This window comes from Herpailurus yagouaroundi, unplaced genomic scaffold (genome assembly GCF_014898765.1).
Source record: "Herpailurus yagouaroundi ecotype Mexico unplaced genomic scaffold, PumYag 530, whole genome shotgun sequence".
NCBI classification, from domain to species: Eukaryota; Metazoa; Chordata; class Mammalia; order Carnivora; family Felidae; genus Herpailurus; species Herpailurus yagouaroundi.
Genome location: NW_024412747.1, coordinates 70,625 through 88,232, shown reverse-complemented (window position 1 = coordinate 88,232; position 17,608 = coordinate 70,625). Strand labels below are relative to the sequence as shown.

Sequence of the window (17,608 nt, the reverse complement as noted above, 5' to 3'; positions counted from 1 at the left end):
CATTCATCAACTGATGGACATTTAGGCCCGTTCCATAATTTGGCTATTGTTGAAAGCACTGCTATAAACATTGGGGTACACGTGCCCCTATGCATCAGCACTCCTGTATCTTTCGGATAAATTCCTAGTAGTGTTATTGCTGGGTATTCAGGAGTTCTTAAACTCTTCTTCTCTGTAATAGAACAATACACTAGAACATTTAGACTATTAAAAATTTTTTTTTGCAATTTCAAATAGTCCTGAAGTAAATACATGTGTATATGTGTATGAATGTAAGTGCATGTAAAATTGTATGTGTATGCTTTTGTATGCCCAACCATTTATGTATTTTATGTGTAAGTACACACACACACACACACACACACACAATACATACATGCTACATGTACACGCTGTCAGCTTCCGGAATCTTGGAATTTGTGCATTATTTGGACACATGCTGCTAAATTACCTTTCGGATTGTTGACCAGTCTACCCTACAGCCAAGACCTGAAATTATTTCCTTCACACTGTCGTCAATACTCCATGCATCAAATCACTTATATTTTGCCTCGTAGGTGACAAATGGTATCTCATTGATCTTTAAATGCACATTAATTCCACTTGAAAGAGGTTCATCAAGAGTTTCAGCTAGTCAGGCCAGGTGTATGCAGCATTGGGACAGGCTGGTGGGAAGCAGAGAAACATCCCAGTGAAACACAGAGGTGGTGGGCTCGAGATTGTCTGGGTATGAATGAATCTCTGCTCCCCTCCTCCGTCACTCATTAGCTTGATTCTCGGACAAATAACTCTCTGTGTCTCAGTTTCTCGTAAAATGTGATTATTTTAAAGATGAAGCCAGATGAAAACATGGCAATTTGCACGTGTACCACAGAGGAAGTATCCAATATATGTTCTGTTTTAATCACTATTATTGCACTAAATTGAGCTTTGAGCATCCTGAAAGCAAAGTGAGCTCATTGTTCGTAAGAAGAAGAGTAAAGTAACACTAGACACTACCCTTATGTAGCACGTTCTGTGTGCCACGCTCTGCACTAAGTACTTTCTTTGCACGTATTAAAATATTTTGATGAGAAACAAAATTTCTTTGACCACTTACTATGGAATTCTGTGTTAAATTTCTCAATGGTTTATTGCATTATACAGAATGTTTCATTCCTATTTTTCTTTTTTTTTTTTTTTTTTTTTTTTTTTAAATTTTTTTTTTTTTTGGACAGAGAGAGACAGAGCATGAATGGGGGAGGGGCAGAGAGAGAGGGAGACACAGAATCGGAAACAGGCTCCAGGCTCCGAGCCATCAGCCCAGAGCCTGACGCGGGGCTCGAACTCACGGACCGCGAGATCGTGACCTGGCTGAAGTCGGACGCTTAACCGACTGCGCCACCCAGGCGCCCCTCATTCCTATTTTTCAGTGAGGAAACTGGCACCAAAAAAAGTTAAGAAACAGGGGCGCCTGGGTGGCTCAGTAGGTTAAGTGTCCGACTTCGGCTCAGGTCACGTTCTCATGGTTCATGAGTTCAAGCCCCATGTCGGGCTCTGTGCTGACAGCTCAGAGCGTGGAGCCTGCTTCCAGTTCTGTGTTCTCCCTCTCTCTGCTCCTCCCCTGCTCATGCTCTCTCTTTCTCTCTCAAAAATAAATAAACATTAAAAAAAAATTTTTTAAGTTAAGAAATACCCAAGATCCCACCACCAGAAAGTAGTTGAACCGAGATTTGAACCTACGCCTTTGGGACTACAAGGTCTTCCTGCTACAGGCTGAGGCTGCCCCAAGAGACTACATGTCATTCTGACTGCTCTCCATTGAAAGACTCTGACTTGCAGTGTCTAAAGGCCTGAGTCAGGACTCTTACCGTGTGACGTGTGCACATCTTTATATGTAAGAGTTTACAGTTGAACACTTCTTCTTAAGTTTATTTATTTTTGAGAGAGAGAGAGCATGCAAGAGAGTGAGGGAGGGGCAGGGAGAGAGAGACAGAGAGAGAGAGAGAGAGAGAGAGATTGAGAGAGGGAGAGAGAGACAATCCCAAGCATGCTCTGTGCTCTCTCCACTCAGAGCCTGATGCAGGGCTCGAATCCACAAACCGTGAAATCATGACCTGAGCCGAAACCAAGAGTCAGACGCTTAACCGACCGAGCCACGCAGGTGCCCCCGGTTGAACGCTTTTTAAATCAAGAGCCTAAACACAACAGAAGTGTTCCCAGTAGTATTTTGCTGTGATCAGCAAACACTGAATTCATAGAATGACACCCACTGAGGAATGATGGACTGAGTCAGGTCCACAGTGGCTGGTGACGTGAGCATCTGTAGGCCTCACGACCCCAGAGGCTCCGAGAGGATGGGGTAGGTCTCCCCCAAGGTTTCCCGTGACAGCACGGGGGTCTTCCTGGTGACGCATCAATTGTAATGATTCTTAGTCATTTCTAGATCTTGGTGACAAGTGTCCAAAAGAACTAATTGCAATTTTGCAACTATTTGTACACAAATGTGCATGCGTGGTGCTACAATACTTTTTCATCGCTGAATTTAAAATAGCTACGAATACTGGAAATATCCAAAACCAGTTTGGGCAGTTCCGAATATTCTGGTAAAGATCCTGCCTATTATCAAGCACATGGCAGCTGCCTTCCGTACTGTTACCAACCACTACACGGATCCAGTACGCTATTTCCTATCTGTGTCTTGAAGAGGGGATACAGTGTGAGGTCATTTACACTTATCTCGTCCCTTGCTCCGGGTTGACGTTGCTCAGGCTGGTGAGGCTTCAGTGCTCGGCACCTCTTTAACGCTGCTTACGTCCGCAGCCCGGGATAGGTAAGTGCCCAGGTGGAGAAAATTCAGATGAGGGACATCAGGGTCTGGAGTAGCATGATGATAAAGCTATGCTAGATAAGTATCACAGGAGCATCTAATATTCTCCCCCTTCTCTTTAAACTAAGAGAAGGAAGATTTTGTTGGATAACAGCATTACGTGCGAGTGTAGGTGGCAGACTCTTAAAAGTAAGGACAGTGTGGAGAGAAAGAACAACGTTCCGTGCATGCCTCCAGCTAACGGTGCTCAAACAAATCAATGCCTACCTGCTCTAGACTCCTCACCTTTAAAAATAAGAGGAAGGGCTTGGTGTCTCTAGCCTGCCTGAGGGTCAGCATCCTGTAAGAGGTCTCCATGTCTTTTAAAGTGTTCAGTCGATGCAAAGAACCAATCAAACGAAGGCAGACATTTTCCTAACCGGGTCTTTTCTCTCTTATCTCCCCAGACTATGTCAGAGAATCACAATGACCTTGCACAATAACAGTACAACCTCGCCTTTGTTTCCAAACATCAGCTCCCCCTGGGTACATGGCCCCTCGGATGCAGGGCTGCCCCCAGGAACGGCCACCCACTTTGGCAGCTACAACATTTCTCGAGCAGCTGGGAACTTCTCCTCTCCCAATGGCACCACCAATGACCCTCTGGGAGGTCACACCATCTGGCAAGTGGTCTTCATCGCCTTCTTGACGGGCGTGCTGGCCTTAGTGACCATCATCGGCAACATCCTGGTGATAGTGGCCTTTAAGGTCAACAAGCAGCTAAAGACCGTCAATAACTACTTCCTCTTAAGTCTGGCCTGTGCTGATCTGATTATTGGGGTCATTTCAATGAATCTGTTTACTACCTACATCATCATGAACCGATGGGCTTTAGGGAACTTGGCCTGTGACCTCTGGCTCTCCATCGACTACGTGGCCAGCAACGCCTCAGTCATGAATCTTCTGGTCATCAGCTTCGACAGGTACTTTTCCATCACGCGGCCACTCACATACCGAGCCAAACGAACCACAAAAAGAGCCGGCGTGATGATAGGTCTGGCTTGGGTCATCTCCTTCATCCTTTGGGCCCCCGCCATCTTGTTCTGGCAGTACTTTGTTGGGAAGAGAACTGTGCCCCCAGGGGAGTGCTTCATCCAGTTCCTCAGCGAGCCCACCATCACCTTCGGCACGGCCATCGCTGCCTTCTACATGCCTGTCACCATCATGACTATTTTATACTGGAGGATCTACAAGGAAACTGAAAAACGCACCAAAGAGCTCGCCGGCCTGCAAGCCTCGGGGACAGAAGCAGAGGCGGAAAACTTTGTCCACCCCACGGGCAGCTCTCGAAGCTGCAGCAGCTATGAGCTTCAACAGCAAAGTATGAAACGCTCGGCCAGGAGGAAGTACGGACGCTGTCACTTCTGGTTCGCCACCAAGAGTTGGAAGCCCAGTGCCGAGCAGATGGACGCAGACCACAGCAGCAGTGACAGCTGGAACAACAACGACGCTGCTGCCTCCCTGGAAAACTCGGCCTCCTCCGACGAGGAGGACATCGGCTCCGAGACGAGGGCCATCTACTCCATCGTGCTCAAGCTTCCCGGCCACAGCACCATCCTCAACTCCACCAAATTACCCTCATCGGACAACCTGCGGGTGCCTGACGAGGAGCTGGGGGCGCCGGACTTGGAGAGGAAGGCCGGCAAACTGCAGACCCAGAAGAGCATGGACGATGGAGGTGGTTTCCAGAAAAGCTTCTCCAAGCTTCCCGTCCAGTTGGAGTCAGCCGTGGACACAGCCAAGACCTCTGAGGCCGACTCCTCAGTGGGTAAGGCCACGGCCACCCTCCCCCTGTCCTTCAAGGAAGCCACTCTGGCCAAGAGGTTTGCTCTGAAGACCAGAAGTCAGATCACCAAGCGGAAGCGGATGTCCCTCATCAAGGAGAAGAAGGCGGCCCAGACCCTCAGCGCCATCTTGCTTGCCTTCATCATCACCTGGACCCCCTACAATATTATGGTTCTGGTGAACACCTTTTGTGACAGCTGCATCCCCAAAACCTATTGGAATCTGGGCTACTGGCTGTGCTATATCAACAGCACCGTGAACCCCGTGTGCTATGCCCTGTGCAACAAAACATTCAGAACCACTTTCAAGATGCTGCTCTTGTGCCAGTGCGACAAACGCAAGAGGCGCAGGCAGCAGTATCAGCAGAGACAGTCAGTGATCTTCCACAAGCGCGTGCCCGAGCAGGCCTCGTAGAGTGGGGTCTTACCAATCGCGGTGACCAAACGCACGCACGTCGGCCCACAGACCTTAGCAGGGAATGAGGCGAGGGCGGGGGCGATTTCTGGGCATGATGAATATGGTTTTTATCACCCAGATATGGAAGGAGCTGCCTGTTCACTGACCCATTGAGTAAATCCATTTTAATAGAGAAAGTCAAATACCAATTCAGCAAAAAAAAAAAAAAAAAAAAAAAGCGTATTACCGAATATAAAGAGATTTATTCTTAAATAGACTTCAAGTGTTTTTTTCTTAAAGAAAGGAAAAAAAAAATGTTTCGTAGCAATTACATACCCAAATTGATCTGCTTGGTTCTTGTAATTCCCAATAGCGCTGGCATCTCAGATGAGCGTAACTAGCCGACACACTTGGCCACATCCTTTCCAAGGATTCCACGTGGAACACGTCAGGCTAGTGACCCCGTGGTTCTGAAATTACGTCATGCAAAGCTGAACCTTCTTGTCCCAATAGAGCTTCCGTCTTCTCTGGTGTGTTGTTAAACTCTATTTGTGGACTTGATTCTTGCCAAGTACTCTTTTGTGCAGTTCCAGTCTCGTACAAAATAAAAATATAGACGTATATATATATGTGTGTGTGTGTGTGTGAGGGAGAGAGAGAGAGAGAGAGAGAGACTTCTGCACACACACACATAGTGTATATAATAGAGTGGGAATCGCTGAGCTGGCAAATTATTCCTGCAATATGTTTTCAGTACTTTGGTAACTGAAGTTTTCTAGGATCCTAACACAACATAAAAGTGAAATAAACCCAGTGTAATGTTTTGGAAACCAGGGCTTTTTGTCCACAAACCACCCTGGGGAATATTCAGCAGAGAGGCCAGCCCCTGAGAGTCAGGTCCTACGCGGCCACGGCTTGCCCAGACTCGTGAGCATAAGCCTCGTCCTTTGCTGGTGTTCTCTACAGAGCTCAACCCAACCGGGGCCCCTCTGAGCTCAAAACACGAACCACATGCACATTGTTTGAATTCATTCAAATCTGAATGTTTCCAAACGAAATGTCTGCTATCCAAACTGCTTGAAACTCAGTACTAGTGTCACGCTTGAATGTCACACACAGCAATATAGATGGCAAAGCAAAAAGGGACACTGTGGGGGGGGGTGGGGGGTGGGGGGGTGGGGTGTGCGAGGAGGGGAGGAGAGCGTGGGATTGGATTTCTTACTACCTGGCACCTTCCAAACAAAAAAGGGCTCACACCTGTGTTACTTAGCAGTGGCCAGTGCTTTCTGGTTCGTTCTGTGACCTTCACCCAGCCGTCGGTGGGGTTTAGGAACTCACGTGTCCTCTGAAGAAAGCGTTAGCACTCTGGGAAGTATTGCTTCCAATTGATCTCCTTACATTTCGCGACAACGATTTTTGTATCTCCTTTGAGTTGATCCAAAAGCTTAAATGTTGTATTTGGCGGGGAGGGGAGGGGAGGGGAGGGCTGCTACCGTTGCTGTTGTTTTTGTCGCTGCTGTAATTGTCGGGGCTCCTTCTCCTTCCTTTTGCCGGGGCCTTGTGGGGAGCGGGGGGTGGGGGGGTGGGAGGGGTTACTGAGGAGAAACCTCACCTTGTACAGGGCATCCGTGTCGTGGACCCGGAGCCAGAACAGAAGCTGCTTGTGTTCAGTGTAAGCTGGTGTTTACGAGCAACATCAGCGGACGTGGACTCAGTGGTGTGCGTGTTGCGGAACTATTTAATTTCGTGTTACGTTTCTATGAAGAAATATTTATGCATAGTTCACCACCCGTCTATTTAATGTTGATAAATAGTACTCTTCAGTCTTCAGCCGTGGTGTCCCTTGCAAGAGACTGTTTAAGGTCCTCTAGAGCGACACGTGCAGGGAACTGGGCTTTCATGAGGCCGGGAAGAAGAAGACAGCCATCCCATTGGCGTCAGCAAGTACCTAACTCCTGGGCAATCAAAAGCCAACTGTAACGTTAACGTCAGTGTGGAAAACCACTCTTTACTTGATACCTGATGGACCCTGAACGGAGCAAATTTGAAGTCACATGACAAGGGGTAAAAAGCAGATCAGTGCCATTGAAAGAATGATGGTTTTTGTTTTGTTTTGTTTTGACCCACATTCAACCAAAGAACAAGAAAAACCAGAGACCATTTTCTAACATGTAGAACAGACTACAGAATGTTCTGTGATCCACCTGTGAAATGTCTAGTGAGCAACCACATCCATATTTTACTTCTCCCATTGGCCTGGCACTAATAATAAATGCGTGAATGCAGATTCGAGTGTCCCAGGACTTCAATCATTCTGAATCTTTTTGATATCCTGCCTTTTTCCCAAAGGGCTGTTAGCCTGTTTTTCAAACAAAATTAGAGACGATTAGATTTTGAGAAATGGAGAAACCCCCGAGCTTTGGCCAAGCTGCGAAAGTCACTAACGGTTCTTCTTGAACATGATTCTCTCCTTGCCTTTCTCTAACACTGATAATGGCAGAAAGGAATCAAATCCAACACTCTAGCTCCCCTTTACAATTTTTAAATCTCTTATGGGTGAAAGCTGTTTTTCAGTGCTATCTGTGGACTGTGTTTATAGAAAGGTATGGCCAACTCTTAGGTTGTTTCCAGAGAAGGAAAATTCTACTCTCTCGAATACGGGGAATCAGGATATGTAGTCAAAGCTGTAGGAGTGGATTTTTTTTTAATATTTATTTATTTTTGAGAGAGAGAGAGAGAGAGAGCATCAGCATGGGAGGGGCAGAGAGAGGGAGACACAGAATCTGAAGGAGGCTCCAGGCTCTGAACTATCAGCACAGAGCCTGACACAGGGCTTGAAGCTACGAACTGTGAGATCATGACCTCAGACGCTCAACCGACTGAGCCACCCAGGTGCCCCGTAAGAATGTTTCTAACAGGACAGGGCTACACGTGCAGCTCTCCAAAGGTACGTCATGAGAGGAGGGGTTCAGCATTTCCATAAGATCAAAGTGTTTTATCCTCAAACCATTTTATTCCACAGGAATGAGGTTTGCAGAGAGCTTTCACGATTATTCGCTTTAATTGAAAGAGCAAAATAATTAAGCCTAGAATAAACCACACATGAAGAACACCCCCCGACACACACACACACACACACACACACGCATATACATACACATATATACATATGCACACATACATGCACACACATATACATGTACATGCATATACACATATACACACAGACATACACACATACATATACACACATACACACACACCTATTCTATTCTCTGTTCTCCAGGCCTTACCAGATGAATAAGAGAACTGACCTATCCAGTCCCCTATTTCCCTTGGCTCTCTTATCTTCAGCCCATGACCCACCTGAAGTCTCTCTGCTGGTTCTCCTTCGAATCCTGCATCATCCTTGCCAGAAATCCAGCCTTGACTCTAAATATGTCCCACTTCTGTTCACTCTTTCACATGTAATAGTTCTCCACTCTGACAGAGAAAACAAAGAGGAAAGCAGAAGCATTAGAAGATTCCGTGGGTAAAGATCCAGAAGCATATCCACTTTGTCAAGCACCCTTGTCGCACATGGGCAAGTTCACTGCTCTGGAGAGGGAGGAGAGCCCCTGGGCATCAACTGAGAGAAGTGGGAGGGCAGAGTCAGGCAGAGGGCTGCCTCAGGTGCAGCTCAGGACGGAAGAAGAACGCCAGGGCTCAGGCAGGTTGGAGGAGCCTGATCTGGACTACACGAAACGGGGGGAGCGCCCGGGGGTTACCCTGGGTGTCCCAGAGTGACCTGAGCAGAGATGATTCCCACCCAGATGGGGACATATCACTGAGAACAGTCTGTCACCAGCAGCTCCAGGGGGCAAAGGAAGGTAGCACAAAGAAACACGAAACCAGCATGGGGGGGCAGGGGGAGCTCCTGGCTCAGTTTTGTCACCACAGACTTACATGTCCCCTGCCATGCGTGTCACTTACCCTCAGACTGTCTGCGTCATCTCCATAAGCTCGTGCTAATTAATTAATCGCAAACAGATCAAAACTGAGGCCTGGTGGGAGGTAAGCGAGAACAGCGGGGAGTGTGAAATGGTGTATCTGATGAACGCTTGAAAACTTTATATCCGTCAGTTATTTCCTTACATTTCAAAACAGCGGAATCTAAGGAACTCACACTTTGTGGGTGAACCTGAAACTGGACTGTTTGAAATACCACTCCAGTCCGGGACCCCCGCCTGCGGCCCAACAGCCTTGCAAATGGAGCTGCTGGGGAGCAGGTGTTTGGGGGTTCACAACGGCGGTTCTCCTCTTAAAGGGACCAAAACTCTGCAGAGTACAGCACCTAAAACAGTAATCCTTTCTTCACCCCGCCTCCCACGTCCTCCTCTAAAGGCGCACTTTTCCCCAAGTGAAATGTGCAGCGAGCTTGGTTCAACAGCGAACAATCCAGCCCACACTTCAGGTTCAAGAAAAATTGCACGGCTTCCCCCTGCAGATTGAAGCCACGTGCTCTCTCTCCTTGTGTCTTCATGACTGTGTTTTGTAGCTCTCAGCCTGGATTCACGCTATGTGAGTAAATATTCCAGACGTAACAGTCTGGTTCTGGGGATGGTAACCCAGGGCTCTCTAGAACTAGAGACTTCCATTGTATTTTTCTGGCTTTAGATTACTCTCTGAGAAAGGAGGCTGTTGAGGGAGTGAACATGGACAGGGACAAGTTAATAAAGCGACTCTACTCGGCAGAAGTTCGCACCTGCAAGCACAACATTGTATTGACTGGCTCAGAAACAGACAGGTGCTACAAACCTTACTTGGACATATGTTACATTCACAGCCTCACCCACACAAGGACAGACAGTAGGCTTGGAGACACGTACAAGTGGACACCAGATGCTTGAGTAGAACCAAGGCTTCAGAACATTAGGTCTGTGGTGGTCACAGCAGAACCACAGAGACTCAGCACTGAGTTCTGACCCTCCTACCCTGGCCTGGGCTGGGACCTGAGACCCGAGGTGGCTCCCCTCTGAGCCACAGGAGACGTCCCACATAAAAGGCAAATGGGAAATGAAGCCATAGCCTCCATGAAAGAGAAATATTCATAACACATTCCTCACCCAAATCAGAGCCCAGGAACCCTATCTTAACCTAAAAAATATTATCCCCAGAATATATAAGTTTATTATTGTCCCTTCTGGAAGTCCCAAGATCCTTCACAACTCTGCAATTCACACACCAAGCCCCAAACTTTTGATCAATTCTGGGAGTTCCTTGATGATACAAAGTGGGTCTTATCCATCCATCTGTCTCCTGTCACTGGTTCCGTGTTTGTCAAAGAGTAGATATTCAATAAATGTTGTTGAATGTGTAATATATACTCCTTATGAATTAATATATCAAATATTTATCAGGATTATGTGCACATCCCTGCCCCACGCTGCTACCATAGTCAGGGGTTAGCTCAGTGGAGCTGCGAAAAGTCACTTAAAGGAAAATGTGATAATGGTTAGCTAATAAGATGTTGCTAAGCAATGAGGAGAAATATTTTAAATAGACTTGAAGTGAATGATATAAGTAAGAGTACAGAATGGGGGGGGGGGAGCAACTGTCTCCTTTATCCCTAGAACTCGGGGACTTTTTACCGGACTGGTCAACTCCATCTGGTTCTCCTTGGTCATCCTAGTACGAGGAGTACTGAGGGAGGCTGGAGACTCCATGAAGGTCAGTTTTCTGTTTGTGCAAGTGAGAGCTGTCATTTGGCTTAAGACACCTTCGTGTGTAGCTTTGCTGGGTGTGGAAAGTTAAGGGAGGATCCATTCTGTTCCACAAGCAGTTAAACAAAAGCCCTCTCTCACATTCCCTCCCCCACCCACTACATGGCCATTTTCAGCCTCCTACAGACAACACTCAGAGAAACTTCTTCGGGGCTTGTACTGAAGACTATGCAAAGGCGACATTGCGAACGATGCATTTCTTTCTTTCTTTCTTTCTTTTTTTTTTTTAAACACGGGAACTAAGTTGGTGCAGGTTGGAGGGATAATTAAATTAAAATGGTCCTCCAAGTTGATTTCTGTTGGCAAGAAGCTTTCTGGGAAGTATCTACGATGCGTCCAGTGATCATCATATCCTTCTCGTTTATGAAGGTATAGTGAGAAACCACTGTCGAGAAGAGATGGCTACGTATTTGCTTTGTAAGCAAAAGGCATGTATCATAGTTGCATCTGTAATAGTGTCCACATCTTTACCAAAGGCACTGAATTTTACCTGTTTTTCTGACCTGGTGGTGGCCTTCACCTCCTCAGTGATCATTTTTGGTATGCCGTATGCCACGTTCATTCTTTCTCCCGAAAATACGTCAATTGTCTGTACTATAAAATGATGCCTGCAACTGTGTGGTGATATTATCCCCTAAGTTTAACAGTGAAATAAGGAAATAAAACTATTAATAAACAAAGAATGTGGTTTGCTTGCTTTTTAATCCAAAGTCTGCACAGCTGCGGCTTTTTGCTCTAAGAGCAGAGACACGGAAGGTTCCTTCTGGAAGAGGCAGTTATGCACACTGACTACTCTCTCTTTTTTATATACGCTAGAATTTTCTTCAACAGCTAATACTGTTGCTGCCATAACCCAAAAACACATATGATAATGTGTTTAGGAGTGTGTATTAAGCATGTGTAAAATGTGTCTACACACACAATCCTTATTCCAAGAGTCTGAGGAAAAATTCTGTCTAGATAAACCCATGAACAAGGAGTTTTATTTTCCTCCTTTTAAAAGAAATGCTTATCTTCCCCAACCCCTTTTTTTAAATGACTTTTTATTTATTTTTGAGAGACAGGGCATGGGTGGGGGAAGGGCAGAGAGAGAGGGAAACACAGAATCCCAAGCAGGCTCTGAGCTGTCAGCACAGAGCCCAAGGGGGGCTCGAACTCCCAAACCGTGGGATCATGACCTGAGCCAAAGTTGAACACTTAACTGACTGAGCCACCCAGGCATCCCTCTTTCCCCATTTTTATTTTTTTTTATTTTTATTTATTTATTTATTTATTTTTTTAACATTTATTTATTTTTGAGACAGAGAGAGAGCATGAACGGGGGAGGGTCAGAGAGAGGGAGACAATCTGAAACAGGCTTCGGGCTCTGAGCTATCAGCACAGAGCCCGACGCGGGGCTTGAACCCACGGACTGCGAGATCCTGACCTGAGCCGAAGTCGTCCGCTTAACCAACTGAGCCACCCAGGCGCCCCTCTTTCCCCCTTTTTTAAAGAATTGTTTATTAATTTCTTTTGGACCCATCAGAAATGTTTTCCTCCTGAAAATAAAAATCAAGCATCATATTTCACTGCATTGACTTTAAATTTTCTGCAAGTGTAGGTATAAACTGAAGTCAGTCTAGGCAAGGGATGCGAGGGTTTTTTTTTTTTAATGTCTTGCTTAATTGATTTGTGGCTATTATGCTATTTCACAGCACGTGCCATAGAAACCAAACACTGCCTCTTCATTGTGGAAACTTCCCAACTTTCACCTTGTAAGCAAGACCAAGAAAACAGTTTTCTGAATCTCTCTCTCTCTCTCTCTCTCTCTCTCTCTCTCTCTCTCTCCCTATCTCCTTCATCTGTCATTAAATCCTCATTCTTAGTTTATCATTTGGACATATGCTCTCTAGGGCAAGCTCTGTCTGATTTGATGAACCATTTTGTCATGATTCTCAAGGAGATCAATGCAAATTGCCAGGAAATGAACTACTTTTCTTACACTCTATGATAACGGGCAGTTTTTTAATGTTTTCATTTTATTCTTGAGAGAGTACGAGCAGGGGAGGGGCAGAGAGAGGGAGACAGGATCCAAAGTGGGCTCTGCACGGACAGCATAGAGCCTGATGCGGGGCTTGAACTCACAAACTGGAAGATCATGACCAGAGCCAAAGTCAGATGCTCAATCGTCTGAGCCACCCAGGTACCCCAATAACAGTTTTATATGAAATTAATACTGAGACTGAATAAGAAGAGTTTTCTGTTGTACTGACGTCTTCCATAATTTGCTACATAAATTGCCTAGATATAACCTATAGCTATAGAAAGAAAAAAATGGCTGAGACTATGGAAAATTAATGAGGTATAAGAACATGTTAATGTTGGAAAGGGCAACCAGGCACCAGTTGATTTTTAACTGAGTGGTGCACCGGAGGGAATTGATAAATATCTTTGCGGAGGACTTGCTACTTCGTAATCTGAATGGTTACATGGGAGGCAATTTTGTGAAACAGAACTTTGCTCTCTCGACCTCAGTTAATGAATCCAAGGATTGGTACCCAGTTGGACTGATCAAAAAATTAACCAAAGAATTTTTAATTTTAGGGATAGATTGGAGCCGGTCTCATCTCACGCACCCAGGATTGTGAAACACGGGAGCTAGCAGCCGTGACTTGTCACATGAACACATCGTATGTATCATATGCATCGTACGAGCACATCAGAAACTGATGTGGGAAAAAGTGAGATGAATCAGATTCCAGAGACAAAGAGAGAGTAGAGAAAGACGCCATCTACCCCTGATTTTCCCAAGGCCCAATGGCATCTGCACACTTCTCCCAAGCCTGGTTGTTCAGATGTATTTTGCCTGTCCCGGGTATTTGCAAAACTTAGCATTTTAGTTTAAAGGCATTGGGCTAAGTACCTATTACTTGTAACTGAACGGGACCACCCACTACAAGCTGAGGGGATTAGGTAATACAAATGTTTGCGAAATCTTAAATTATGGGATTAGTCATTCGGGTGTAATTGACCATTCTGCTGATTTAAATATTCCCACAATTAATTAAAGTTTTATTTGGCCGAACTGAGGAATTTCACCCTTGAATTCAATGCTGCCTGTTCTCTAACCGCAGCCATATATTTCTAATGAAAATAATCACTATTATTTTTTAACTATCTAGCATGCTTTCTAAGGGCAGTAAGAATTTAACATTAAACGATGAGCACATTTTTTTTTTTTTTAATTATACTTCACAAAGGTAAGTCTGCACATAGCACTTTTCTGGAAGAGATGTCCCCTCATCCAGAGCGTTTACAGAGTTGTAAAGAGAATGAAGCCAACTTCTCTTTAGAGCAGAAGTTCCTTAGTCTGACTGTGGTCTTTCTTGGGCATTTTTGCACACCGCCCTTCAACCTAATTCCCGCTTCTTGGAGATGCCACGTGTACCTGTCAGTGTATTCGCCACTAGAATTAACCAACAGCATTCACATTGTTAAAAGGCCAAAGTAGGAGAGGAGCCAAGATGGCGGAACAGCATGGAAGTTTTTCGTGTGTCTCGCGTGCATGAAATGCAGCCAGACCAACACTAAACCATCCTACACACCCAGAAAACTGATTGGAGGGTTAACACAACAATCTGCACAACCTGAACCACAGAATTCAGCAGAGAGAGAAAAAAATTCATTTTTATTTTCAATTTTTATTAAAAATATTTTTCTTTAATTTTTTTACCGTATTTTTTACTTTTGTGTAAATTTTTCAAATTCTATCTTACTTCCATTATTTTATTTTAGTCTACTCCAGTGTATTCACCTTTTCAAATTTTCAAACGATTTCCTTTTTTTTCTTTTTTCTCTTTTTTGTTTCTTTTCTTTTTCTTGAATGCAGAAAGAGAAAAAATTCATTTAATTTTTTTACTATATTTTTTGCTTTTATGTATTTTTTTTTCAAATTCTATTTTACTTCCATTATTTTATTTTAGTCTACTACAGTGTATTCACTTTTTCAAATTTTCAAACGATTTCTTTTTTCTCTCTTTGTTCTCTTGTTTCTTTTCTTTTTCTTGAATACAGAAAGAGAAAAAATTCATTTTTCATTTTTTCTACTATATTTTTTACTTTTGTGTAAATTTTTTCAAATTCTATTTTACTCCCATCATCTCATTTTAGTCTACTTCAGTATATTCATTTTTTCAAATTCTCAAACGATTTCCTCCCCCTCCCCTTTTTTTCCTCTAATCTGTCAAACCACTTTGAACACCCAGACCAAAACACACCTAGGATCTAGCATCATTTATTAGATTTGTGTGTGTGTGTGTTTGATGTTTTAATTTTAATATTTCTTTAATCTTAATTTTTTAATTTTAATTTTTCTACCTCATTAATTCCTTTTCTCTCTTCAAAATGGCAAAATGAAGGAATTCACCCCAAAGGAAAAAGTATGAAGAAATGACAGCCAAGGATTTAACCAACACAGATACAAGCAACATGTCTGAACCAGAATTTAGAATCACGATAATAAGAATACAAGCTGGAGTCGAAAATAGATTAGAATCCCTTTCTGCAGAGATAAAAGAAGTAAAAAATAGCCAGAATGAAATTAAAAATGCTATAACTGAGCCGCAATCATGGATGGATGCAGCGACGGCAAGGATGGACGAGGCAGAACAGAGAATCAGCGATAGAGAGGACAAACTTATAGAGAATAATCAGCAAAAAAAAAGAGGGAGATTAAGGCAAAAGAGCATGATTTAAGAATTGGAGAAATCAGTAACTCATTAAAAAGGAGCAACATCAGAATCATAGGGGTCCTGGAAGAGGAAGAGAGAGAAATAGGGGTAGAAGGGTTATGTGAGCAAATCATAGCAGAAAACTTTCCTAACCTGGGGAAAGACACAGACATCAAAATCCAGGAAGCACAGAGGACCCCCATTAGAGTCAATAAAAGGCAAAGTAATTACCAATAAAAAGCAACTGTCAGGAGGCACCTGGGTGGCTCAGTCAGTTAAGCATCTGACTCCGGCTCAGGTCATGATCTTGGAGTTTGTGGGTTCAAGCCCCGCATTGGGCTCTGTTCTGACAGCTCAGAGCCTGGAGTCTGCTTCGGATTCTGTATATGTCTCTCTCTCTGCCCCTCCCCTGCTTGTGCGCTCTCTCTCTCTCTCTCTCTCTCTCTCTCTCTCTCTCTCTTTCAAAAATAAGCATTTAACAAAAATTTTTAAGGTGACTGTGAAAGATGGGTTCTCATTCGAGTTACATGGGGACACTGATGAGAATCTTGTTGCAATCAGAGCCCAGACCGTGGGAGCTCTCTCGCACTCTCCACAGCAATGTGCTTTAAGAATAGAGTATCTACCCTTGGCTCATAAGAGATTTACCAACTTAACCTTGCTGCAGAGTGGAAGGAGAAATGGCACTTAGTCCTGCACTCATTCGCACCGTCTGCACTGCCACTTGGCCTATTCTGACACCAAATCATTTGCCAGTTTGCTATTGGAAAATATTTGAGACATCACAAATCTCTGTTGGGGAAGGAAGGGATTCCATGGTTCCACAGGATAGATATTTTAGAGGATCCAAAGTTTGCCCTGAATGTGCTCCGTACCCGCGAACCCCCAAATATGATGAGCCAGCCGGCATTTAAGCCAAGAGTGACCAAAATTGTGCTTACATCCATTTCTGTCATCTTCCTGATATGCATCTTTGTCTCTGTAATTCTTAAAACCCATTACATCAGGGGTCTCTTCATTGCATTTTTCTTCATTTCAGACAGCATAATGTTTCTAGACAGCGGGGATGTTTTAAATAAAAGTCAATGTTAATGTTCTGGATTCACTAAATGACTAAATCTCTCATAATGTCTTGTTTGTAAATGATGTTATCTATCATACTTAGTCCTTAATTCATTTTACTGGTTGTTCTTTTCCATAAAAAAATAGGGATTTTGATTTTTAAGTGATTTTACTTATTGGATTTGGAGGAAACTATTGGCAATAACAATGTAGGCTGGGTATGGGTTTGACTTAATCCCACAGTGTTTTCTCATGACTAATACTAACTTCCTCTCTTAACTAACTTACCTTTCTGAGTCCAATCATTCTCCCCCAAACAATTAATTCATAAAGATGACAAATATGGAATTTGTCTTTCTGCTATGGACAGCCACTTACAAGCTAGGAAAACAGATAGAAAGCAATGCTGACTATATATTCATATACTCAGCACAGGAAAGATTCTTTAACATTTAGTTCGATAAGGCCAATGAAATTTGAATAATAATCTGTTTCATTAAATTGTTGGCACGCGGATACAAACAGATCTCTAAGTGACACAATCCCACCCCCCGCCCCCGCCCCACTAACCCTGGCTTCCAGAACAGAAAGTGCTTTTAGAAATCTGACCACTTGAATGGATTCCACCCAGCAGGGATAGCTATATTTAGAAAGAGTTGACTACATTGTCGCACTATCTAGGTTAGCTTGAAATGGAAAGAGTCAGTAGAGGCTCCAACCAAATATGGAGGAAGTTCATAACTAGCAGAGATAATTAAGGAGGCCCAATACTACCTACCAGCTGTCGGGAGGACCTTTAACTATGACATCACAGGGAAGGGCCTCCTCTGAAATTAACTTCAGAACAATATCAAAAGGCCAGTCCTTTGCCCCTAAGCCAGAGGTTAAGTATTTTCACAGTAGCTTTGCAAGAAATCATCGCCACCCGGGCTGTGGAATCAGTGACGCGCCTCTAGCTGTTCCCAGCCGTAGTGGGAGCACGTGTGGGGCAGAGATCAGATCCATGACAGCTCCCCACACCCCTCCCCTTCCACCACCGATCCACA

At 44.2% G+C, this 17,608-nt stretch overlaps 2 protein-coding genes and 1 long non-coding RNA gene across 7 annotated transcripts in view; 1 reads left to right on the top strand and 2 right to left on the bottom strand.

The window, feature by feature from the left end:
* The window catches only part of CHRM3 (cholinergic receptor muscarinic 3), a 525,424-nt gene extending 520,157 nt beyond the window's left edge, over positions 1-5,267 (top strand). The window contains exon 5 of the mRNA XM_040464953.1: positions 3,256-5,267. Within this exon, the coding sequence (XP_040320887.1) occupies positions 3,275-5,047 (1,773 nt within the window). The 5' untranslated portion in view covers positions 3,256-3,274 and the 3' untranslated portion in view covers positions 5,048-5,267. The remainder of the gene's footprint in view (positions 1-3,255) is intronic.
* Positions 51-5,470, bottom strand: LOC121023219 (uncharacterized). Its single transcript, XR_005787297.1, has 3 exons — positions 5,366-5,470; positions 2,253-2,384; positions 51-665 (listed from the first exon to the last, which is right to left on the bottom strand). It is a non-coding gene; the product is annotated as an uncharacterized LOC121023219 (long non-coding RNA).
* Positions 5,471-8,257: 2,787 nt separating this feature from the next.
* Positions 8,258-17,608, bottom strand: part of ZNF37A (zinc finger protein 37A) — a 74,475-nt gene continuing 65,124 nt past the window's right edge. For all 5 annotated transcript variants that reach the window (XM_040464954.1, XM_040464955.1, XM_040464956.1 and 2 more), the window contains one exon: positions 8,258-8,512. The gene's annotated coding sequence lies outside the window, so the exon portion shown is untranslated. The remainder of the gene's footprint in view (positions 8,513-17,608) is intronic.